General features: G+C 37.2%; 1 protein-coding gene across 4 annotated transcripts in view; it reads left to right on the forward strand.

The window, feature by feature from the left end:
* The window catches only part of fchsd2 (FCH and double SH3 domains 2), a 120,258-nt gene that overhangs the window by 39,786 nt on the left and 52,905 nt on the right, over positions 1-27,567 (forward strand). For all 4 annotated transcript variants that reach the window (XM_081371954.1, XM_081371956.1, XM_081371955.1 and 1 more), the window contains exons 4-8: positions 17,728-17,807; positions 20,096-20,240; positions 20,338-20,471; positions 23,868-23,922; positions 25,809-25,937. In XM_081371954.1, the coding sequence (XP_081228080.1) occupies positions 17,728-17,807; positions 20,096-20,240; positions 20,338-20,471; positions 23,868-23,922; positions 25,809-25,937 (543 nt within the window). The remainder of the gene's footprint in view (positions 1-17,727; positions 17,808-20,095; positions 20,241-20,337; positions 20,472-23,867; positions 23,923-25,808; positions 25,938-27,567) is intronic.

The following is a 27,567-nucleotide window of genomic DNA, read 5'->3' on the forward strand; positions in this document are numbered from 1 at the left end:
CTTGAATTCAGTGAAGAACACTCATGTCTTGCTGACAAAACTGAATCCCTTTAGAAGGGTTTTCAATCTACAAATCACCTTCATTTACCATGGATTTACTGTAGTAACACTAACTGGCCGGCCCACATTGTACTGCGGCCCACTGGGAAAACTCTAAATTTTATTAATTATTATTTTAGACGTATTAAAGGAAGAATGGATTATAATTATAGTATTTTTATTAAGCATTTGTATTTATACCAAAAAAATATATATTTGCTGTAGGCTACTGTTTTTCATAACAAATATAATAGAAATCATATAATTACATTTCCCTATAGTAGTGAGGTTCCATATGCGTGGTTTTACCTCATGATCAAATGTGTGACACTATGGATGACCAATGGTTAATTTTAATAAAAGTAGTCCTAACTCCAACAGTCAGAATATTTTAATTTTTTTTAAAATGTTTAAATTTTTACAGATGTTACTGTTTTTGCTAATGAACATAATTTTACATTTGCATCCCAACTCAAGCTGTCAACTTAAGCTACTGTCAAATGTGCATTTTTAAGTGATGAAAAACACATCATATTTTTAATATTGCAACCTGCACAGCAAACTGCTGAAGATACACATCATCAAAGTCACGCCACACCAACTACCTTCCGTTCAAATTTGCAGAATCCATAGGCGTAATTTGTGGGTGGGACATGTCCCCACCACTTTTGAAACATCTCGCGGCGTGAATGTACCAATACAGATAAATAAAACATCTGCAGTTAACTAGCAGGGCATTCATTTAGTTCATTTGTTAAATAAGAGGCGATCTAGCGCTGAAATGTGTTGTTTTTGAAATCAAGTGATCAAAGTGCTCGTTGCCGCTGCGATCAGTGGCGCGGACTGTGTTCCCTAGTGGCTCGCGCAGTCTTTACTCTGACGCGCGCTTCAATCCGTTGTGGAGACTTTCTATTCGTTCCAGTGAAATTGCAAAACAAAATGCACACAAACGTGTCCCTGCCTGATATACAACCACTGATAAACATAATCGGTTTTGATGAGAAAAAAAACCTATACGAGTGATGATTAGAACCTAGAACCTCTGACATGCTTGGTAAAAGTTCTGCCACTGTACCATTTAAATACACGCTTAAAAGGATCTATGTTAGCCTGGTTAAAACCAGACCCTTCTCAGTTGAAACTGAGTGTAGGGTCTGGAGAAGCTATGTAGACAAATCATTTCCAAAGGGGCGTCACCAACCGACGTAGCTCAGCTTGATTGACAGGTGATCTGACAAATCATACTTCGCCATCCGCCATTTTGTCCGACAAAGCATTTAGGAGAGTAGATTAACATAGATTTGAACTTGAAAAACGGAGTGTACTGACGCCTTTCCGTGGTTAAAACAACATTCCTTCTTATGTTTGTTCATGTTTATTTGAGGCTATAAATTGACTAGAAGGAAGAGATGATCGGTTCACAAGAACAGCTTTAACTGATGCTCTACAGCGATCTGTCACGGCACATTAAAGAGCAACAAAACGGTATTTATTGTTTAAATTTCTTTTAAAAAATTACCACATTTGAAAGCTGAGACTTTGTTTAATATGTTTAATATCAAACGTAACCGAAAAGTTGCCTGCTCTGTCCTGTCTGCCAGCGTGTTGTCAGTCTCCTCTCTGCTCCACAATGTATTTTTCACTGCGTGAGAACTCCTTCAGCGTCGCTGCGCTGTCGTCATCATGTAAATCCCTCCCCAAACGTTTCTGATTGGTGCCGCGATTGCGGCGGCACAGAAATGAGTTTGAATGGGCTCTTCTCCAGACTATCCTGGAGAGAGAATGAAAATTCGCCGGAAGTAGTCTGGGTTTTCCCAGGCTAGATCTATGTATTTACTCGCGTGAAAATTCTCACCACTAACAACATATATTAGACCTCATTAAATGACAAATTAAACCCAATGTAGAATGTACTATTTAAATCGATTGCTGGACATCGTAATGTTATTGTGCATACATCTGATTTATGATTTAGCATTGTGTTAACAACGCCCCCCTCCCCCCTCCACCCACTTTTTAAAACAAAGTTACGCCACTGGCAGAATCTAAGAAATGTTTTCTATTAAGATATTTATTTTAGGTAAAAAGGGCAAAAAAAAAAATCTAAAAGATCTATGCGATCAAGCCTGAAATTTTTACTTACCAATATTGAGTTACTGTTTTAATGCATTCATACTCAAACTTTCAGTGTTTAGCTGAAGTGTAAATGTGCAGGTTGCCTCTGTTGGAGAAAGTTGGGCGAGAAAAGGGCTGTTCCCATAGAGAAGCCGGCCAAGGTGGAGGGGGTTGAGGGGGTCAGACTCGGGGTGTATGTTGTTTTGTTTTTGATTTCTGGGGCAGGACGGGTTTGGAGCAGGTCATTCCAAGGCCAGATGTCTCTATCAGGTTCTCTCCCGTGCTTTCCCAGCCTTGCTGTTTAGAGACTCTCTCCTTCCATGGGAATTTTCATCACATAGTGCAACACAACACGTGTTTTCACCCCACCCGCTCTGTCCTACTGTATTAATCAGAATGACAAAGCGTAAAACGGCCACGATCGATTCTCACACTCCTTTGTGAGCGGCGCTGGCACACTTTAATAGTCTTTTAATGCACCATGTCTCCATTAAAACGCTGATAATGTGGCAGCGCCAGCCCCAAGGACAGATTGCTTCCAACAGGCTGGGTGTGATATTTATTCGTGCGGGAGCTCGCTGGATGCTTCGGCTTAATGTGTGTGGTTTCCTGGACGTTTGCATTTCGTGTTCATTTTGACCCCTTTAGAGTTTGTGTGGAGGGACTCAACATCTGGGCCAAATCCTAGCACAATTTCAGTTCCTACCAAAAAACCATTGCTGTTTTAGTGTGCATCACTTTTTGGACTCCACCAGGTTCGTATCTCTCAGAGGGGTCATTAAATCATGGGCCAACAGGTCAGAGGTCATAGGGTGAAATGGGGACCAGAGGTTTGGTCAGTGTTGCACTGTCTCGAGAGACGGGAGGGTGAAAGCTATATAGACGAGATGAATTAGGTTTCACCACCCCCTGGTGTCTACGCATTTCTTGCCCCTTTGCAGTTTTTGCACTTGTTCATTTGTGGTCAGGTTTGCTGTGGGCAGTATTTTAGTATTGTCAGTAGTAGTATTATTAATATTTCATTTCAGTTTCATTTTAAGTATTTCATTTCAGTGACCCGAGGCATATAAACTTTTGCAACTTTTTTTAACATTGTGGACACTTTTGACTTGGGCCTAGCAACTGCACAATACGCTAACAACCAATCAAAACACTTTTTCAACTGCATAGCAACACCCGGGCAACAACCCACAACATCATGGTGGTGATTTTTGTATAAGCGTACACCACTTAGAAGTCAGATTTATTTAAATAGCACTTTCTACAAAACAGATTGTTTCAAAGCAGATTCACATTAATTAACTGGAAAATAATGGTGTTAATGTTGTACAATTAATCAACAATTTCTGAAGGATCATGTGACACTGAAGACTGGAAGAATGATGCTGAAAATTCAGCTTTGTATCACAGTAATATATTACATTTTAAATATGTTAAAATAGAAAACGGTTATTTTAAGTTACAAATTATATGATCCCTTCCTCTCTAGACTTTCACTGTTCACCTTTATCCTAGTTCTCATTGACAAGACCCCTGACCACACCAATGACCCGAATGTCTGTATCTCTGTTGTCATCAACACAAGAGAGCAACAGGGAAAGCACGGCTCACCATGTCTATCATTTCATGAGGAACATGAGAGGAACATGCAGCATATGGCAAGCACGAAGCCCCGGGGTACAAATTACCATCTTACCCTAAGCATTTCCCTTTCAGCAGCAATATAAAGCATATGTAGTGTATGAGAGGATTGTTTGGGATGTCAGGACACCATCCCATTAGGAGTGCTTTGAAGTGAATCAGCACACAGGGGAATTGTCTTGTTGGAGATTCAAAGCCGTGACATATTCAGACCTCTTACGTTTAATGTCTCTCTCTCTCTCTCTCTCTCTCTCTCTCTCTCTCTCTCTCTCTCTCTCTCTCTCTCTCTCTCTCTCTCTCTCTCTCTCTCTCTCTCTCTCTCTCTCTCTCTCTCTTCTATCTTTCTATCTCTCTCTCTCTCTCTCTCTCTCTATTCATCTCTATCTCTCTCTCTCTCTCTCTCTCTCTCTATTCATCTCTCCCTCTATCTCTCTCTCTCTCTCTCTCTCTCTCTCTCTCTATTCATCTCTCTCTCTATCTCTCTCTCTCTCTCTCTCTATCTCTATTCATCTCTCTCTCTCTCTCTCTCTCTCTCTCTCTCTCTCTCTTTCTCTCTCTCTGGTTTATATATTAAACAACAAAAATAAAAGTGGGTACCATTACTTTTTATTTAGAAGTTGATGGACTCCGAAATCTGACATCAGTGTAAAAACATAAAATAAAAGATGATGCTAATTTTGTTTGGGTCATATCGACCCAACCTTACACTTCAGCAGCTTTATTTAGCTAATTTTAGTTCAGTTTTTTTTTTTTATTCAGTTCAGTAATTGTAAAATATTTGTATTATTCGGGGTGTAAAAATTCACTTATTGCAGAGTTGAATCTGTACAGAGAATGATTAACTTTTTTAGCTTTTTGCTACCCTTCAAATGTTTTTTTTTTTTAAGAAATTAATACTTTTTTTTTCACCAAGGAATAATTGATCAAAAGTGACAGTAAAAAAATGTATAATGTTACAAAGTATTCTGTTTCAAATAATGCTTTCTAATTGTCAAAAATCCTGGGCAAAAATATCAGGCAGCACTACTGTGTTCAACATTGATGGTAATAATAATAAAGAAATGTTTCTTGAGCAGACATCAAATCAACAAATTATAATGATTTCTGAAGGATCATGTGACACTGAATAATGGAGTAATGCTGAAAATTCAGCTTTGTAAAAACAGCTTCATGTTATGGTCATATCACTCAACCTTACACAGTTGTACTTTTACAATATAGAGTCATTCAATGTCTCACCTGGATGCTTACCAGTTTTTTTTTTTTTTTTCTTCAAAGCAATTAAATGGTTTCATTTTCAGGGAAATGAATCCTGTATGAGAGGTTGATAAACTGTGGGTGTTGTAATTCATGGGCTGATGCTGTGCTTCAATGACTTGATTGTTTCATAGCCAAAAAAAACCTTTTCTATATATCAGACAGTCATGGTGAGTCAAATTATTAAACATGGATATTCTTGCTTCACCATTTTGTTGTTTTACTCTGACTCAATCACTTCTGTTTTATTTGAGGTTTGTTGAGGTGATGTGTTGTGCAATAGAGACTACTGATGTAAAGTTTTTGCTGTTGCCTTCTGTGGTTTAAAACCTCAGTATATCAAATACTTCTGTTCTGAACCAAAAGCCCCGTGGCTTGTTGTTTTTTTAATTATTATTTTTTTAAATGTTTTTTCACTGTTATATATCTGTCAAAAATGTCTAGGTAATATTTTACCCCAAAAGTGATAAAAAGTAGTAGTTTTAAGTCTATTTTAGGTCTATTTTGCCTATACAATTCATAATACAATTTGAATAATAAATTTAATATATACAAAAGAATTTATACATAATGTTATTATTTATTTTACTTCCTTTTAATTATGCTGATTTAAATGTAAGATATTTTTATTGCTAAATATATTGCATTCCATATGAAATATTTAAATACTAAAGAATTTATACATGATGATATTTACTTCATTTTATGCTGATTTAAATGAAAAAAAAAATATTTTATTGCAAAAAAAATACTGTATTCTAGTAATTAGAATCATCATTAATGCCAATTACAAAAAAATAGCAAAAGTAAACATCTACGTGCATTACAGTAATGAGAATTTAGGGGGTAAGTTGTTCTTAACTGTCATGAAAATCACATATATGCATAATTTCTTTTGATTTTGTGGTAAAATGTGTTCCGCCGTTGTATGATATCACCAGACTTAAGGTATAGAGGCCATGGAGATTTTGGACAGCATCCTAGTTGCATAAAAAGCATCCAAACTGGTTCACTATTTAAAATAAACTGAGCTTTATACAGTCCCAGAAGTTTGTCCAGTCGTTTAGAGTCAGTCAAACTTTACACAGCACATAAATCATTCTCTTTCACAGCCTTTAGCCGGGTGCCAAGCTGTGGCCCATCCCGCCCACTGGGCAGTGCCACGCCAGAGCCAGCTGAAAGCCCGTTCACCCCTCAGTCCCGAACCGTGGAGAATTGAATGAACTCCCACTTCACTTAAAGATCGCAGGGACAGACCTGGATGATGCCAGAAAAGCTCACGGGGTGAAGGAGCCCTTCGGGTGCTTTATCAGAGCTCAAAGGCAGTTCAGTGCCCACTCAATACCCCTATTGTGCCCCTGTGAGAGGACAGGCCAGGTCGGGCCGGTTCTGGAAACTGACCTTACAATAGAGGGACGCACAAAGAAAAGCCTGTGCAGACTGAAGCCTGAAAACATCGGGCCAACGTTTGCTGCACAAACACACACACAACACCACAGACCTCCGGTAGAATGTGCGATCCCTGCCCAGAGGTCTCGTGTGATTATTTAGTCCTTTGAGATTATTATTTTTTTTTTTTAAGTTTCCATTTCCTTTCTTTGTGATGTCATGCTTTTATTATGACTCATTTCTCTTCTCTGCATGGGTGTTGTTTTAAAACGCACTTTGTCTCCGTTCTAACAGTCACACTATTTTGGATTCTCATGTTTCTCTATATTTTATTAGAATTAATATACTGTTATAGTTTTTATTAATATTTTGTATTAATATTTTGTATAGGCTATATATATATATATATATATATATATATATATATATATATATATATATATATGATTCTCATGTTTCTCTATATTTTATTAGAATTAATATACTGTTATAGTTTTTATTAATATTTTGTATTAATATTTTGTATAGGCTATATATATATATATATATATATATATATATATATATATATATATATATATATATATATATATATATATATATATATATATATAGAGAGAGAGAGAGAGAGAGAGAGAGAGAGATAATAATAATAATAATAATAATATATATATATATATATAATAAATATTAGATTAATCTAATATTTATATTTTATTTTGTTTCAGCTTCATTTCAGTTAATGAACATGTTTTATTATTTTAGTTAACAATAAACCTGTGGCTGACGCAATGTTATCCGTCACTTTTATACCAGATTAAATAAAATTTGTTTAGAAAGTGATAAAGATGGAGAAATTGTTTCAGTGAGATAAAAATGTAATCAGTGCAAGAGAAACTGCTTAAAGGGATAGTTCACTTTGAAATTAAATTTTGGTATGTTTTAGCTTACCTCAAGGCAGGGGCGTAGCCAGAATTTTATTTTTGGGGCGGCCCAACTTAAAATGAGGGGGCAACTAATATAGCCTACAGTAGGCTATATATATACACATTATAGCCTATATATATATATATATATATATATATATATATATATATATATATATATATATATATATATATATATATATATATATATAGCCTAGGCTATAGCAGCCTACGACATAGCTCGGCGATTATTATCTTTTACATGAAGTAGGCCTACAAGGGCGATTATAAAAAGTGTCAATGATGTCATCTTACTCCGCAAATAAGAGTTTGGTTCCAAAACGCGATAAACGTTAAATATGTAGGCTATATATATTTTTTTTAGTTCCCCCAAAAATCTGTATTGTAGGCTATCTGGTCGGTGTTGAAAAGTCCATTTTTAATTTTACGTAAAATACGATATCCGCGCAGTCAGCGCACCATTCCACGCTTTGTAAACCGCAACGGCGGCGCTTTGAATAAACCCGGCATCCTAGTTTTCCTTCTACTTTGTGATCCACAAAAAAAAATAAAAAATATTAATAATAATCATTTTGACGGCATTGGTGACCCTATGGTGGGGAAGAAACGTGAGCCATTGAAATCTAATCATTTAGGCTATTTGAGGAGATTAAGAAGATGACTGAGGGAGGAGGAAAAATCTCGACTGTTGCTTGTTCTCACACGACAGCGTCAAACTTCTGTCACGCTGACACTTTAACCCCAGGGGATCTTTTGAAAAACTTTCAATTGTTTTACTCAAAGTCAACGAAAACCGAGCAGGACCAAGCCATTTTACAGCTGATCGCCGTAAAAAAAAGTTCAGGAGGTATTTCTTAGCGATGGTGATTTTAATGTCGGCTATTTTTAGTCCAGTGCCTGTAAGTTATATAATTAGTATTGACCAAGTTCAGAGGCTGTCATATGTGGATCAACTTACTTTGTTGTGTATTTCAACAGTTAAAATATGAAAAATAACTTTTATATTGATTCAATGGATTAATTGCATTTTGGGGAAAAAGTGTCATGAATTTATTGCATTTTAAGGGGAAACTAATCCTTTTTTATAATAAATATTTGAAAATCAAAATATGGATTTGAAATTGTTATGTTATTATAACCTAAATATGCTATGTGAAAGTTTGAAACAAAAAATAGTGGTTTTAATCTTTCCACTCTCTTGGTAAAGAAAACACATTATTACTCAAAATTAATCATAATGAATTTATCGCGTTTTAAAACCAAACTCTTCATATACAACAGATATAGGCTATACAGGAAATGTGGTCATCACTGGTTGTGAAGGCGGTTCATCAATTGCAAACAAGTCATTGCGCATTATTGTGCCGATCTGAGTCGAAGTCTCACCGCTATTCCTGTGATGAAATATACGTTTCTGTCTCCTAGCCGCTTCACTCGCTGTCGTCTTGTAGTAAGCTGAAGCAAACTCAGATGTAGATGGCTTTTCTCCTTCTCGCTCATCTTTTCGTGCGTAATATTGTACTTTGCACAAAGCTGCCATTCACCGCATGAACTCTCACGCGAAGATGACAGCGTAGGTTATGCACAACAAGTCAAATCAAGTTTGAAAACAGCCGCATTTTACCGCGCAGTATTTTGATTGGTCAATCTATTAGTTAGTTCAATAATTTCTTATTTTTATTAATTTATTTTAAGCCATCAGAAATCTGAGGGGGCCGGACATATAAATGAGGGGGCCTAGGCCCACCCAGGCCCCCTCGTGGCTACGCCACTGCCTCAAGGGCATCCAAGATGTAGGTGTCTTTTTTTCCGCAGTAGTTTCAATTTTGATATTTTTAGGTCAAACCGTTCTTGTCTTTCAGTCATATAATGCAGGTCTATGGTCACTGTCTCAAAGAGCATGCACAGAGTCCAAATTAAAACAATTCCCCATCGTCCAAATTAAACAATTCCCCATCGTAAGTACACATTGATGGCCTAAGACACGAAACGAGCGCTTTGTGTGAGAAAACGAACAGTATTTATATAGTTTTTAGCTCTTATACACAGCCACGTCCAAGTGATCTGAGGGTGCGAGCGCATCCTGGTGTGTGACGTGTGCGCAGACTGGTGCATAGATATATACACTAGATGTCGCCTTGGCTACGGCAGTTCATTGGAACGAATGTCTTTAATGCGACGTCTAGTGTATATATATATCTATGCACCAGTCTGCGCACACGTCACACAGCAGGATGCGCTCGCGCCCTCAGATCACTTGGATGTGGCTGTGTTACAAGAGGTAAAAACGATATAAATACTGTTCGTTTTCTCACACAAACCGCTCGTTTCGTGTCTTAGGCCATCAATGTGTACTTACGATGGGGAATTGTTTAATTTGGACGATGGGGAATTGTTTTAATTTGGACTCTGTGCATGCTCTTTGAGACAGTGACCATAGACCTGCATTATATGACTGAAAGACAAGAACGGTTTGACCTAAAAATATCAAAATTGAAACTATTGCGGAAAAATAGACACCTACATCTTGGATGCCCTTGAGGTAAGCTAAAACATACCAAAATTTAATTTCAAAGTGAACTATCCCTTTAACAAGAGAATTTAAACTTGATCCTTTTCATTGTTTCTGTATATTTGTGTAAAACTTGCAGTCATGTTCTAGGTGATGCTTGCATTGCAAACATATTAAGGCCTAAATGCTTCAAAGAAATAATTGTGTTCGTGATGGCGTTGGCCTTGTGTTCATTATTAAAAATGACTTGAAGGACCCATTGCCACTTTTTCCCACTTTCTCTTGTTTAACAATTTCCCGCCATTGACGGAAATTTCTGACTTTCCGTGTTTTCACTTTTATACGGTACGGGCGCTATTAAGCATCTTTTGAAAGATTACAGAATCTCCTGCTCAAAACACATGCGATGAAGATGCAGAAACAAGCGATATCATACATAATCATATGCATATAAAAATCATCAACATTAAACCACATATAAATCAAAACTGCCTAATGTTACTGAATGAAATGTTGACCCAGGATGATCGTTAGGGGTGTTGATGGACTTGATTTACTTGATTTACTTCATCTATGTTTTGATCATCGTTCTGAATCCCATCCAAATGTAGTCTTTGACAAAAACATGATTTTCTCAGCTTTTTGCTAAAAATGTTTTTTATGAAACTAACCCACATTCAAGTGGTGATTAAAAAAAAAGAATGCATGAAGCTAGAATAAAATGGCTTTTTTTTGTTTAAAAGCAGAGGGTCTGTTCCTTCTTTTGATATATTGCATGTTCAGATATTCATACAACAAAGTATTCTGGGGGCCATGACATTTTTGTGAAAATGTTCAAAAACTCTGGCGGTGGCTGGCAACTTTTTTTTTTTTTTTTACGCTGGCGGGGAAAGAGTTAACGGTGTAGTTTCACTGGTTAATTTAGCAATTGATGTCTAGAACATGAGAGCAGGAAGGAGACGTTTATCTCTCGTTCTTTCTCACTTTTTCGTTCTCTCACTTTGTTTGGTCTGTTGCGGATATCCTGCCGTCGGGTCGACCGCTCCAACTTCTGCCTGCAAACAGGAAGTGACTGTGTGTGCAGTGGTGGGAGCTTCCTGTTACGACTGGCCTGTTTGCTGCCACACCTATGACCAATAATGGTCTTTTTGACACAGTGGCCGTATTCATTAGTGTTCACTTACAAAAACATCACTGTTAGGAGTGCTCATACTTAGGCATTTGAACAAGTTGCAGGCATTAGGTGTGGTTAGTTGAGGTGAGGAGAGGTGTGTGATCAGACATTCGATTTTTAACTAGTCAATGTGAAAGTCTGATTTAAGTAAGCTACTGTTTGTTGATTCATTTACTTACACTACCGTTCAAAAGTTTGGGGTAATTTTTTTTTTTTTAAAGAAGTTAATACTTTAATTTAGGAAAAAGCAGTGTTGGGTTCAAGTCCTCCTTATTCGAGTCTGAGTTGATTCCGAGTCCAACTAAACATTAGGCTACTATATGTCATTAAAGACAGGGTTGGTGATTTGTTCTAGAAACAGTTCTGTTAAGCTGGTTGAAAGTCTCTTCACATTCTGATAGTATTTTGTCTAAATGCATTTATACTGTATATCTTGTCTGTGGAAGGCGTTTAATTCAAGATTTTATTGACTTGTTTTAACCATGTTTTTTGGTTTCCACATCATCTAATGCTTGCTGAGCAAACTGTAAGTCACCATGTAATGGAAGTTAGGACTTCTGTATTTTTTGACACACTGTATTTCTGAGTTAAACAGCTGTTTTAATGTGAAAAACTATAGAGTGGGACTTGACTGTTTACATCGATATAAATTAAACCGGTAACCAGGTTACTTTGGTGAATGGAACAGCGTATTGGGATCTGAAAAGACAGATCCGTTTTCTCTTCGTTTGCGGCTCTGTGTTTTGTGTGGGTTTTATATGACAGGTGGTTGGCTATAGGCCTTGGTCAGGGTAGTTGCCATATTGAATTTTACATGGATGAAGATGAGGCTTTGACAGACCTAGAGTCCTTACAATAGCATGCAGTGTGTATAAAGGTCAATGATCAAAATAACTTTTTTGTAAATAACTGTTTTGTAAAGATGCTGAGCCATTTTTAAGGTATTTAACACATTACATTATTGGCAGTTTATTGTATGGATCTATGTTTCCAAATGGATGAATATTTTGTTAGTGCTCTGCCCTGTCTGCCTAAGCCACACCTGCATTAACCATATTTCCATAAGTAAATTTACCATAGTAAAAACTATAGCAATAATGAGTATAAAGAAAAGGAACAAATATTATTTTTCACAGTGTGGACTCCAGACTCAACATTAAGTTTTTACTAACCCCACCACATAAAAAATGAAATACGGTAATTGTTTTTGTCATTTTGATGTGAACTGCTTCCAAGAGGTTAGAAACATTATTTTTTTCCAGGTAGGTCTATAGTAATAAAATACTACAAAAATAATGTTTCTAACCTCTTGGAAGCAGTTCACATCAAAATGACAAAAACAATTACCGTCAAATTGTCAAAAATGTTTGTATTGGTGCGTATTCACGTAAACGCAGTCAGTTATGTCTTAGGTAAGAGTAAACAGTTGGGGGGAAAATCAGTGTATATTGGATCTGTCTGCGTTTACGTGAATACGCACCAATACAAACATTTTTGACACAATTTTTTGTGTGTATTTCACCGTGTAGAAACCTATTAGGACGTGATAGGAGCACGCGCTTCGGGTATATGTGCCGTCTGTCTCAGACATTCATGCAAGTACCAGAGAATGTCTAATATGAAGAGAATTGGCAATCTGGTTACTTCCGGTTTCTGGACTGGCTGCAGTAACATGTGTCTGTCCATGCGGGGGCGCTCGCAGGCGAGTGCAGAATGAATGGAGGTCTATGGCGCTATACCCATCAAAATCCACTTTTCTCAGGATATAATTTTTTTTCTAGTAATTTGAATGTTGTATTCAAAAGGAGATGCAAAGAAATTACACATTGCTGGGTGTTTTTTTTAGAGTCACTTATTTGCTTTAAAAAGTCTTTTAAACTGTCAATGACGTCATACACATCGTACGACCAGAAATACTGCTTAACGGCAATCCTTTAGTCACTCTGGTGCTTTCGCGCTCTGCACTTTCTTTTCTCTCGAGGCATCGACAACACAGCTGACACAGGTAAATTACACATACTAGACGAGTTTTTGTTTTGTTTGTTTCTGGTCCCTCTTCGGATGCCATCAAGCGGTATCTCTGGTCGTAATCAGTCCTTCACTGACCAATCAGCGTTCATTAGCAGAATGCTAGCGTGTTATGGGCAAAAACAACTCAACCTGTAAGAAATCGAAAGGACATAAGTACTCGTTCATTCAACTTTCGATCTATAACCCATGTTGAACTTGCAAAACCTACAATCAAATCTGAGATTTCTCAACGGCAATCGGGTGAAAGAGACACATTTAGCCGTCTAGCCCCATAGACTCCCATTCATTTTGCACTCATGGGCGATCGCCCCCAGTGGAACTCTGGTGGAACTACAACCACAATTCGGTACAATAGGACTTAATAGGAAGTGCCAAGGCTCTCCGTAGACGGGCTCTGCAAGTACCAAATGGACCACTTGTAACGAGCTTCGTGACGCACTTCCGTTTGGAAAAGTACGTCTCACTTATTTCTGGTTATGTTTACTTTCAATGTACTGTGGTCAATGAGTTGAACAAACGCCACCTAAAATGAGTGTCCGCAATAAAATTAAAAAATTTGGCAATTTTTATTGACAGGAGAAGGTATATTCTGATGTTTACTGTGTGCAGAATTTTCCAAACTCATCGGAACATGAAGTTATAAATAATCCATGCCAAGCCGATCTGTGAAAGCAGCGGATGTTAAAAATACGCCATTATTTCACCACAGGGTGTCAGTGTTCGTCTAAACTATTGACCGCGACGCTGAAGTGTATGAGAACAGATGAATAACATCAGTACGAACCACAAACATTTGTTTATTTGGATTAAATATTTTAATCATTCTGTGTCATTTTTCAATGTCAATCTTTTCACTATTTACATGTTATGTCCAAAATGCTACAATGTTCAAAGTAGTTGACTGTCATTCTCCTCTACGCTGTGTGCGTTATTGATTAAATAGCCTAGCTAGCCTATTTAACATCATTACCTAGGCACCTCACGAGCATTCATTCATTCAGCTTTTTTAAAAGACTGGAATAGCTCACACAAGCAATCCTTTTAATAGTCAATTTCATTTAAAAATGTAAACCCAACAGGTATGAAATGTCAGAAAGAGAAAAAAAAACTGTTAATGAGAATACGAGCATATAGGACTGCTCCAGCTTAGTGGATACATTTTAGCCTATTTATTATTCAGAATGCACAGTTGGAAAGAAAATATATTTATAGGAACATTTCAGCAGGCTCAAGATAATTAATACAGAAATCATTATTCATTGTTTTTAATCAATTGGCAGCCATAAAAAATAGTGATAATCTGCATTCTCATGTATGTACAGTAGGTGCGCTGAACGCTCTAACCGGAAACTCCCGATATGTACTAACTAGAACGCAGAAGTAGTTGTGTAAGTATTCCATTCGGTTCTCTTTTGCATCTTATTGCGCTTGAACAATTTAAACTCAATTGAACGTTTAAACTGGCTATAAAAACACATGCAAATTATAGATTTTCATGATGACGCAATATTGACACGATGAAAATTAAGACGCTCAGCAACCGCCTGACGCTGGCCGACGGTCGACCATCAGCTTGGTGTGTCAGGGCCTTTACTAAAAATAAGCTATTGGTATATTAGATTTCTGGAAATGTCAACTTCAGGCTTGACTTAGTGAGTTTGGGCCGTGTCGTCTTGTTTTTGCTTAGACGGGTTGTGTTTGGGAAGCCAATAATATTTTCGTTTTTTTTTTTATTATTATTATTTGGTGGCTCTAGAGTCCCAGAAATGACATGCTTTAGCTTTAACATTTGCATGTTTCTGAGATGGTATTGCATTTTCATGTCAAGTCAGAAAATAATCGATAAAAACAGGCAGGGTCATTAATGCAATTTTCCCATGTTCTGTTAGAATACAGCACAGTTTTGAGTTAGCTGGGCACACCTTATTAGAGCATGGATTCAAAGCAGTGGTCCACCTTATCTGGACCGCACAGGGCGATTGTTCCGGTTGCTATGACAACCACTCCACCTTCTGTTTATAGAGATGAAGTGGTGTGTTTGCCTGTAATTTCCTGAGCTCGACAGCGGAAGTCTTGAATTGACTTCTATGGCTTTAATGTACATGACACACACCTGTAGACTGCCATTCATTTGGAAGCAACAAAACAATCACATGAATCTGAACACCTCTCTCCTGAATCTACAGGGAGCAGTGTGTGGCCTCATGTCTTAGCAGATACTTTCTTACCAACAAACACTGAAGTGGCCACAATGCGGTAGCGGCAACCAGAAGAGTTTGCTGAAAAACATTCATGCTTACATCCTTAACTGGGCCATTAGCAAGCGTTCTTGTCAGGTTTGAGAGATTCAGGCCTTATTTGACAGGACATTTCTGAATCTTTCTGTTGTTTCGTCCGATTTGCCTGATTGAATGTTTAGACTGGGTCATTTAGTTTTTCTTCATGTTTACATTAGTGGCTCCTGTTTCTTTCATGTGAAATTCTTATGGCTTTGCTTGGACTGTGTTTACTGCTGGCTGACCACAGCGGCTCAGTTCTGAAGAAACAGCAGTCGTGTTGTCGATATTGTGTCAGTCTTTCTGGTGCCAGTCATTGTCCAGTACCCTTTTTCTTCTTTGTTTCTATATTTTGTGGTGTATGTTTGCGTGTTTCTCAGTAAAAAAAATACATATGATTGAAATTTGCAGTATTTGCATATGAAAAAGGATGTTTTCTATTCTTATGTGTTTCTATTCTTATGAGTTTAAAAGGGTCTTTTTATTTATTTAAAATTATATCGATTTATTTAAAAAATATTTAAACATTGGCATATTTATATATTTTCTAAATCCTAAATGGTGGTTTTATTTTTAATTAGTTACTTGTTTTAAAACAAATTGTTGTAGTTTATTAAAAAAATGTTTTAGATATTCAGTATACATTACCATATTTATTTATATTTGCTAAAAGGTTTATTTATTTAATGTGTATTGAATACACATTTTTTGGTTTTCGACAGTTTTTCTAAATTACTAAATGAACAAGGCAGAAATAATATTTGATCATTTATAATTATTTGTATATACACAGATGTAAACAGCAGCATTTAGTAATGGTAATGAACAGTGTTTGCTTGCATATTTCTTGACTAAAATCAATGAAGAATGTGTTCATTTTGAGTGAGTCATTTAATCGGTTTTTCAGTTTGAATCAGTGAATTGATTTGAATTAAATATTTGTAAGTTTTTCAAAAGATTGTAAAACTAGTATAAAGTCATAGTCAAATAAGGCCAAAGAAAGATTGGCTTCATTGGCAAATAAAGTCGAATAAAGATTTTTACTGTTGCTCAAGTGTATTTCTCCAGCAACATATAGAGTATATTGTTAATATTTAACATATCGCCCAACCTTGTACACACTAAGTCTTTTTTGTTTTAAGTTTTCTTTTCTCTTTGACCTTTTTATTCCGTCTTGTTTTCTTTGTAAGTGTGTATGTGTGTGCGTGTCCAGCGTTGAAAAACATGTCCAGTGATTATTCTAATATGCTTGAGGGAGTCATGCAGAGGAAGGAAAATAAAAGGCGTCAGCCCAGCTGATCTGTAATGTCCTGTTGAGGGGCTGAAAGAGGCCAGTCTGTGCCACACCGCCGCCCTCAGCCGAAGAGAAGGGCTCCTTTCTCCTGCCTCATTCCCTGCTGCTTACACAAACACATGCCATGCTCTCATCCGCTCGCACTGTAGATGCTGTGTTCACGGCGAGCGGCTTTGAGCACCGTTGTTTGCTATCTGGGAAGTGGGCAGGTGGGGATGGGCCGCTATGAAAGCCAGCGGCTAATAAGCCTCAAATAGAGGTGCGTCTCTCCTCCTCCATTCACAATATGGCGGAAGAGGTCCAGGGCTCTATAGTTAAAATATTAGGAAGTAGGGCCGCCTTGTTCGTTTCACCATATGTCAGGTGGCGTTTGAGCAGTTAGGGATGGAACTGTAATTTCGAGCCTAGGCCTTTGACGTTCCCAAAGGAACCCGTACGCACTCCCCGTTCTTCATGCCAACAGCAAACATATGTCACAGTCGTTGGAATTTGGGTTGCTTTGTAACGTGTTGTGTGTTTGTGCGAGTGATAAATGGTGCTCGATGACGGGGTCATGAGAACACGCATATGGCCTGTTAATTGCTTTGTCTTCATGTTCGAAAACACAAAATATGCGAAGACATTGAGGTTGCATTCAAATTCACATGCTTTTATAACGGCACTCTACAGGCAAAGCATTTTTGATAATAAAACAGCACGTAGGCATCCACATAATTAAATGTTTTGTCCTTGTTTATTTGTGCTTGTGCTTCATGAATGAATTTGTAGAGTTTCATGAAAAACTTTTAGATTCTTTTATAAACTGCTATTGAAATGTAGCTTTTTTCCAGCTGAAAAAGTCTGTTGCGTAAGGGATTAATATTAGCCACAAAAAAAAGCATTTCATAGGTATATGATTTCACATTTCACAGTATACTATGATTTTGTATGCACTAATTTGTCTTTCGCTTACTGTTTATGAGGGATAGCAATGGAATTGTGATGTAGCTTGAGAAACCAAACAAATTCAACCATCTTATGCTGGTTTTTGTTGTTTTTTATATATTTTTCAGGCACTGCAGAAGTTGGCAAGTCAGTATTTAAAGAGGGACTGGCCTGGGATCAAACCAGATGATCAGAGGACAGACTACAGGTGAGTGAAAAAAACAAGTTTTTGGTGAAATCATAATGATCTCGATGTTTAATGACTATCATTAAACTGGGTGCTTTTACAGTTCGTACCTCTGATACTCTGCCAAAAACTAAAACATCGATTTCGTTTTGATTATTGTCTCTATCGCGGTCACGCTCACGTGACATTGTAGTTCTTCATTATCATGAAGGTTATTATTTGCATGCGTTTTAAAGACATACCAGTTTAAACTTCTTATATATTTCTTTTTGAGCGCACACATCCAAAGCACTCGCACAGAAAGCTGGATGTCAGACGGCGCGTCCCGTGAGTATAAAGTTCTCTTTAAGGTTATGTAAAAAAAAAAAAAAAAAAAAACAAAGTTTACATAAACAGTCGGTTATGTCTGTGAACGTGAACAGCAGGGAAAGAAATCGCGTGTGTATATTAGATCTGTGTATTAAAGGGACGGCAGTGTAATATACAGTACATACTGCTGTTATATGAATCAAACAACAAAAGAAAAACAGAAAATCACTCACTGCTCTTTGTTGAATAACTTTAGTAGCTTTAATAAGAATACAATTCTTACTTGCTGTTAAATGCTCTAGGGCCTCATTTATAACCATTGCGTACGCACAAAACAGGCCCTGAAAGAGGCGTTTTCGCAATAATGCACACTTCCGACGCATAAGTTGTGATTTATAAAAACAAACTTGACGGGAAAATTTGCTCACCTGCACGCAAAGTCTGACCCATGCGTGCGAACATTCTGGAGATGGAGCAGTTTGGCGACACCGATGGTGAGCTGAGGGACTGACTGCAGATGAAGGAAGTCCTTATCATAAATACAGTGCATGTTCACAATACTAGTTTAAATAAATAAAAGAATGATTTGAACTATGTTTTACATCTGATATACACATTTAGATTAAATATGCCATTCAAATTACATGAAATAATTTCCGAAAAGTTACAGTATTTTTTATATTCTAATAAATAGAAATATTTGTTGTTGATGGGATGCTTTTGAACACTTTTCCTTTGGCATCCTGTGCTTTAATTTTTTAACTACAGCGAGGATTGCTTAGGGCATTATAATAACAGAAAAATATTTTTGGTCAATTAATGATCAATAATGCACAATAAGGCCTATCTGTTTCCATTAAAAATATAAAGCAATTAAAAATGCTATTTTGCCCATGGAAAAGATTGAGAAAAACTTTTTCTGAAATATATTTTATACTATTTGATTTATTTATTCAAAAACCAGGCAAGGATAGGCTACTAAATGATTTTTAGCAATTTAATGTGACGGCACATTCGTTTCTCATATTTTCCTAATGTCTTGTACTGTTAAACATGGAAACATGCAAAAGATATGCAGATGAGGATTTGCATAGTAAAACGAGACGTTGTAAACTCCATATATGCTTATTTTGGGGAGGAGACGCATGTGCGCACAATCTTCCGCTGACTGGGATTTATAAAGGGAATTTTGCGAATTTGCGCAGGTTCTGGCGTACGCGCGGTTTTGTAAGTCTGATTTTTTGCCGTACAACATTTTTGGCTTTCCGGTGCACGTACACTTTTAGTAAGGATCCTATGCACAGTTTTATTAATGAAGACCCCTGGTGAGGAGATAAACATGGCGGACTGTGTACAGCCAAGTCATTTCACTTGGCGGCCATCTTTGAAACGCCTCTCGGGCATCCAAGTGCAGCTCCTATCTTTTTGAATGGGGAAACATTAAATTCTACAAAGCTGTTTCTCCAAGCTTACGATTAAATTTTATATTGAAATCTGACAACAACGGTCTCAAAAATGTTTACATTGTCCGTCACATTGGAGCACGTTTCTGAATGACTCATTTTGAGACACTGTTTCAGATTTATGGGGAAAATAAGTGGATGGATTTTTACCACAATAGGGTGGTCGTGTACACACACTACATATACACATATTTATGTTCAAAAACAATATTTTGCATAATAGGTCCCCTTTTAATTAAAAGGCTCCCACACTACAGTGACTATCTGCTCATGAGAAGATAATCAATGTATCCACTCTGGTACTTTTTAAATGTATGCAAAGATTTCCCTTATTTTTATACAGACCTCTGTGATTTAATGCAACTTGGAGGTTACACTTTATTTGCCATGATTATATTCATTGATCATGACTGACCATGCATAAAGTAAACTCCCATGTGCAACTGTTCAAATATTGGTCTGTTGCTTTTGTTTGCAAGAGAGTATTGATCCATAAATAGTGTTTACAATTAGTAAGCATGTTTTGTCTTACTGTAGGAATGTGTATGGAGTGTGGAGAGCTTATCTTGAAGGCACCGTGCAGGTGACCCAGTCTCGCCTCAACGTCTGCGAGAACTACAAGAACGAGATTTCGGACCCCGCCAAAACCGTACGCCTCTACAAAGAACAACAGCTGAAAAAGGTACCCACCTCGGCCATCGGTCCTTTGGCCTGATCCGTCGTGTGCTGTAATTCTCTAACATCATTTCTCTCTGCTCTCCCGCGGTGGCCGCCCACAGTGCATTGAGCAGCTGGGTCGGATCCAGGCGGAGCTCCAGGATTCAGTGAAGGATCTGGCCAAGTCCAAAAAGAAATACTTTGAGTTGGAGCAGATGGCCCAGGCTGTGCGGGAAAAGGCTGACATTGAGTCCAAGTAAGCGCGTCTGGTATTGCAGGTGCAAACGGTCCCAGAGGTGTCCGGAACAGAAACACACACTTCACATGTGCTTGTTCATTAATTGAGTCCCATTAATTAAAGAATAACCATTAGGAGTGGACAGTATTCTGGTTGAAACAATATACTGGTTGAAATTTGTATACATTTTATGCAATTTTGCAAAATGCTGCATTGAAAATTTGTAAATGCATGATAAACCTTTACTTTAGACATTAAGATAATAGGACTTTATTTTTTTATTAGAGCTTAAAGGGACAGTACACCCAAAAATGAAAACTGTCCTCAATTGCTCACTCATGTCGTTCCAGACCCCTTTTTAGTTCATCTTCGACACACAAATGGAGATCTTTATTGGGTGGAGATCTGAGAGCTTTCTGTCCCTCTGTTGAAAGTCCATTCACCCAAAAATGTGACACTTCAGAACATTCATAAAGAAACCGGAAAATGAATCTATATGAATCGAACAGTTTAATCCACAGCGAACATAAACAGAAGCTCAAAAGTGCAACAAGCGAGAATGAACCTCATTGGTTCTCATGCTTCAGCTTCCGTCACTAAATGTGTAAATGTGAATATAAGCTTAAATTCAATCTGTTCATCATATAAAGTGATCGTGGATCTTCAGAAGACGTGGATTAAACTGCTCTGTTCAAATGTATTTATTTTACAATCTCTTTATGAATGTTTTGAACCATCAGAGTTTTGGGTGATTGAACTCTGATTTCATTAAAAATATGTTCCGAGGTTGAATAAAAGTCTTATGTTTTTTGAATGACATGAGGGTGAGTAGTTGATGACAGAATTTAAATTTTTGGGTGAACTAACCCTTTAAATAATCATTTATGGATTTAGCAGACACTTATCTAAAATGACTTTCATTACATTCAATGTACGCTTTATCACATGCTTTCCTTGGGAATCAAACCCATGAAGTTGCCATTGCTAGTGCCGTGCTCTACTGTTTGAGCGACAGGGAATGCTGTATCCATAAAACTGTGCATATCTTGGAATTGGAATTAAATTTTTTATTGCGCTGAGCAGTTTTCCGCCTTTATAGAAGATGTTCAGCTCAGAATCACAAACTTAAAATGTCCTTAGCATTAAAGATGTGTCGCTGAGTTGATATGCCTTCATTAAATATGCATTTCTTTGGCTGATACTTAAGCCCCCAGTAGGGAATACCCCGCTCTGTTCAAAGCAATTTATTAGCCCGATGCAGAATTTGTTAAACACACTCTACCATCTCTCTTCATCTTCAAGGGCCATTTGTACCCACACTACAATTGCCATTTCAAAGCCTCTGCCAAGACCGGATTAGACAGAGAGGCGAAAGATGAGTCCAGTGGCATGGCGTTGTGAGCTCCTCACTCAGTTCTTCTATTGATTTTGGCTATCGATGTTGCCCGGCTTGTTTAGCATGGCTGGCAGTAAAGCTGAATTAGAATGAGTTATTGTTCTCAGCAGCAGAAGGAAGATGGGAGAGAATCTGTTGGTTTCCTTAATTTTCATGCAGACTTAATGAATCAAAGTGTATCAGATTCCAGAGCAGATTCCAGATTTCTAATGAATGGGGGCTCTGTGATGAGGAAGTTATCTTTGAATCCAAGCATAAACGCAGAAAATTTGATGTTTAGAATTTCTTCAAACAACTTTTAATGACTTTTCATAGATGGATAGTGCAATTTTGCCTGTCCTTTTTTTATTTTTTCGACTCTTGAATTTAAACATGTTTGGTTATAAAAACCTTCAGTTTTAGTTTAAAGGAAATGGTTCACCCAAAAACGAATCTTCTGTCATCATAATATTATTCCAAACCCATGTGACTTTTTCGTGGAAGGCAAAAGTAGTAGTTTTAAAGCATGTCATCGGGCCTGTTTACACTTGGTCACTTCATGAGTTTTCTCTGATCGGATAGCTATCGGATCGTGAAAAGACCAGGTGTAAATGCCCTCCAAAACGCATTCTAGACTGATTTAATTCTGATCACTCAAAACCACTTCAGGAAGTGGCTTAAGACACGTTCCAAAAGAAACTGGCCAAGTGTAAACGCATCTGGTTGTTAAAGCCACATATGTAAATTTGACGACTCCCAAAATGGTAATAAAAAAACATTTAACATGCAAAATATGCTGATGATAAATCAAATGAAGCTCATATCTGTTGCTTTGGTTGACCTGAATTTACATATAGCGCTGGAATTGAAGATCGGATTTACATTTGTTTTGTGGAGACACATTTACATGGCCAATGTAAATGGGACAGTTTCAACAAATCAGATGGCTGTCCTATCAGTAAAAAAATGCATGAAGTGATCAGGTATAATCAGGCCCTTAGATGCTCTTTTTTGTAACGTGACCAAAAAACACCATAGTCCATACAATGTATGTGCTGTATTCGTAATCTTCTGAAGTCATGCGATTGCTTTGTTTGAGGAACAGCCTCAAATATAATTTATTTTCTGAAAATCTCATTTGTGCCTCCAAATTTTCAAGCTTGGCACATTAGGATGGCAAGTCCTGCAGTTTGACGTCAGTGCCACTAAATGGCTTTGTTTTTAAATCTGAATATGCAGAAGCATGAATGAGAGCTACAGTGGAGGGCAGCGTTTTTTACTGTTATTTATAGTATTATTAATATTTTCAATTAGCTTTTATTTTATTTTTTTTAGTTTTCATTTTAATTTTAGTGTTAGTAATTTTTATATGTGTTTTTGTTGTTTTTATTAGTTATATACTATATATATATATATATATATATATACTTTGACTAATTTATTTATATTTAATTTTTAGTTTTAGTCATTTTAGTACTTATTTTAGTTAGTTGCTGAAATTTCATGGACGAATTTCTAATTTTTGCTTTTTAAGTTTTCCATCTAATATTTTATTTTTATTTAGCTTTATTTCAATTAGCAATATAATAGTTTTAGTTTTTAAATTGTAGTTAGCTATAAGAACACTGGTGGAGGGGAGGATTTTCAGCTCATATCAAATTATATTTGAGTCTGTTTCTCATGCAGAGCTGTCATATGACTTCAGAAGATATTGAATATAGTGCACATTCACTACTTTATTGATGTTTTTATGTTGTCATTTTACCATTATGGATCTGTCATTGTATAGTTGAGAGCAGTATGGACATTGTTCAAAATATCTCTGGATGGTATAACCAGATTTTTGCCTGTTTTATAAAGCCTCTTCCTTCCTTTCACAGGTTGCTTTAGTGATCTACTCTAGTTTGATTTATAATGTCTGTTTCTTCCTCCGCACGTATCTGGGAAGGTTTTGATCCGGGCTTTTATTTATCCCGCTTGTTCCTTCCTCTGGGTCTGATATGTCTGTGATTTATAATACCTGCTCTGTGTTTTCTCAGGTCAAAGCTGGGCCTGTTCCAATCCAGGATAAGTTTACAGAAGGCCAGTGTAAAGGTAAACACCCCTGTCTGTCCGTTTTTTTTTTTTTTTTTTTTTTAAAGAAACATATAGCTTCCGATCTAAAACCTGGTCTGCTCTTTAGTGTGACAGGCCATGTGTGTTTGGGTCTTCTGTCAGACACATTATGACTGGGTTGGAGTGTTATTAAAGGATTTATGAAAAAAAAAAAATTCATATTTTACTCAAAAAAACGTTTCTGAGCTTTTCCATACAATAGGTAGTAGACACTGATGAGCCAAAACATTATGACCACTCGCAGGTGAAGCAACACGTTGATCAATTGCTAACAATGTCACATATCCAGTTCTAATTGTTATGGCCAACTGACAGGGTCAGAGTATCTCTGAAATGGCAAGGCTTGTGGGTTGTTCCTGGTCAGCAGGGGTGGGAACCTACGGACAATGGTCCCGAGGAGCAGCAAACCACAAAACTGTGACAGGGGTTTGGGCGTCCAAAGCTTATTGATGCACAAGGGCAACGAAGGCTATTCAGAGGACAGAGGCTGGTCCGAACTGTATTGTGGCACAAGTCACTGAAATTTTTATTGATGGTTATGGGAGAAATGTGTAGCAACATTGCACCCTGCTGCATAAGGTGCTGTGGAGACGCAGAGACTGGTCAGGGTGCCCATGATGACCCATGATCACAGTCGAAAGCACCTTCAATGGGAACACAAGCATCAGAACTAGAACTTGGAGCAGTGGAAGAAGGTCATCTGGTCCAATGAGTCCCATTTGCCTTACATCATGTGGACAGCCATGTATATCTGCGTCGTTTATGGGGAAGTGATGGCACCTGGATGCACTGTGGGACGAGGACAGCTGGCGGAGGGTGTGTGATCATGCTCTGTGCGATGTTTTACTTGGACTGTCTTATCATATGGATGTCAGTTTGACACTTGCCACCTACCTAAATTTCGCTGTAAACCAGGTACACCCCTTCATGACAAATAGCACTCTCTGATGGCAGTGGCCTCTTTCAGCAGGATAATGCACACTGCCACACATTTTTCAGGAATAGTTTAAGGAATATGATGGAGAGTTCAAGGTGTTCCCCTGGCCTACAAATTCCCCAGATATCAATCTGATTGAGCATCTGTGGGATGTGCTGGACCAATTCCAATCCATGATGTCTCCACCTCGCAACTTACAGGACTGGAATGTTCTGACCTCTAGTTCATAAACGCCAGAGGAGAACTGGCCCCCGACTGAGCCTGGGTTCTCCAAAGGTTTTTTTTTTCTCCATTAGGTCACCTGATGGAGTTTTTCGGTTCCTTGCCACTGTTGCCTTTGGCTTGCTCAGTTGGGGATATTTGGGGATATTTAATTTAATTAATCAATCAACGATACTATTGATCAGCATTACCAAACGTGGACGTTCCACTAGAAACAAACATTGATGTATTGTTCTAATTTATTACTGTGAAGCTGCTTTGATACAACCTATGTTGTGAAAAGCGCTATATAAATAAACTTGACTTGACTTGACTTGACTGGAATGATCTGCTGCTAACGTCTTGGTCGTCTAGAAACCACAGGACACCTTCAGAGGGTCTTGTAGAGTCCATGTCTCGGCAGGTCGGCGCTGTTTGGGTGGCACGCGAATATTAGATATTAGGCAGGTGGTCATAATATTTTGGCTCATTGGTGTACACTTTCCAAAAAAGAACAAAAATTCACCATAAAAGTAGTCCATACAACTCAAGCACTTTAAAGTCTTATAGCTGTAAGTGGGAAAAAAATAAAACATTTGCATTTAACTAATGGTGGTTCAGGTCAAATGATACAGTGTTGGAATGACATGACATGAACTCTCTCTTTAAATGGATGTTCCAGAATCTTGCACTTCTTGAAGTTTTGGACCTTGTGTGTGTGTTACAGTTGAAAGCAAAGAGAAGCGATTGTAACTCCAAAGCGACCCATGCAAGGAACGAATATCTTCTCACACTGGCGGCGGCTAACGCACACCACGACCGCTACTACCAGACCGACCTGGTCAACTGCATCAAGGTGAGCACAGCAAAGTAGTGTTATTTTAGTATTATTTATATGCTATTATAGTATTTATTATTAGGTTTAATGTTTTTATTTTTGCATTTTCAGTTCTAATTTTATTTGATTTTTTGGCATTTTGTTATGTGATTTTGTCATTTATTAGTTGTTTTCTATTTTGCTTTTTTTCTCAGTTTTAGTAATTTTAGTACTTGAACTTAAGTTTATTTCATTTTTTTAAATGTAAGTTTTTCATCTAATATTTATATTTTATTTTATTAAAGTAACTGTTTACTTTAGCACATAATGAATTCTTCAGTTAAAAGGAAATTTGCTTTGATTAAATCATGAACGTGGTTTGTTCATTATTGGGTGGAGTTTGCTCCATGTCAACAGTGCGTGACTTAATTTGTCTAAATATTAGAGTTTGATTTTCATGATTTCAGTGTTGTTGGTGGAGTATTGCACATGTCTTGAACCGTTTTACACGAGTCATGTCTGTTGGCATGAATCTAGTACAGTGGGGCAGACAGTGATGTAATCTATGTGCAGATCAAACTATGTACTTCCTGTGTAGATTTCCTCACAGGAAAAAGCTCCCTCACAGAGAGAAATATCTGCATGCTTTCTTTCCTTGCCCAGTATTGCTCATTTATAACTGGACAAGAGCCATCTAGTCTTATGTCACCAAGTATTTTTGCATACATCCACATTTTTAAAAGTTGTAAAAACTATATTACCACCATTCCGGTGACGTATTCAGTCTGTTTATGTTTTATAATATCTCCTCAGGTATTTATAATAAGCTAATTTGTGGTAGTTGTGCATGTAAACACACTCTCTGACTGGAGACAGTATTGTTGTTTCTCTCTTGTGCAGATGTTAAATGCATGTAATGCGTGATTACGCAATTGAATGTTTTGTGTTTGTGGTCCAGCATATCTGGTTGTGTGTGTAATAGACAGAAGTTGGCTAGAACATCGAAGCATGTCTGGTATGTGTTCCGTTCTGCTTCATGCTCTCAGGGTCACAGCACAGCGCCTCTACGCTCATGGGACTTTAGCACAGCTTAGAGAACAGGAATGGTACTTTTTTATTCTATTCTAACTTAAAGTCAACATGAAATCGCATTTGCAACCCATTTTATTTCCAAATGAAAACTGTATAGTCCAGTCACAAACGATACTAGTGACTATCCTGAGCTGCAACGTCAAAGACATCAGATGGAGAATATACATATTCACCCTTTATTTAAATAATATTATAAAAAATGTGTTAAAGATTTTGTAATCGTATGACATCGTTTTTCTTGGAGTCTTCAATTGTTTTATTTGTGATAATGCAATGAAACCTGACAAATTGTGCGGACGTAATTTTTGGCCAGGCTGTCATACAAAGAAATTATGAACACATGCAAAAACAAGAGAGAATCAACGAAATATTAATAGCTGGTTATGTTGTAGTCAATGTATTAGTGTTGTAGTCAAGACCACCTAAATTGACACCAAGTCAAGACCAGACCATATTTGTGAAAACAGCTCTCTTGCTCTTGTGATACTGCTTAATTATATCATAATTATGCTATAATATAAAAAGCAAGATCTCATAAAAGTACTTTTTTGCAATCATATCTTGAATTTTGTTGGCA

The sequence above is a fragment of the Scardinius erythrophthalmus genome (assembly GCF_964197995.2).
Source record: "Scardinius erythrophthalmus genome assembly, chromosome: 8".
In the NCBI taxonomy this organism is placed as follows: Eukaryota; Metazoa; Chordata; class Actinopteri; order Cypriniformes; family Leuciscidae; genus Scardinius; species Scardinius erythrophthalmus.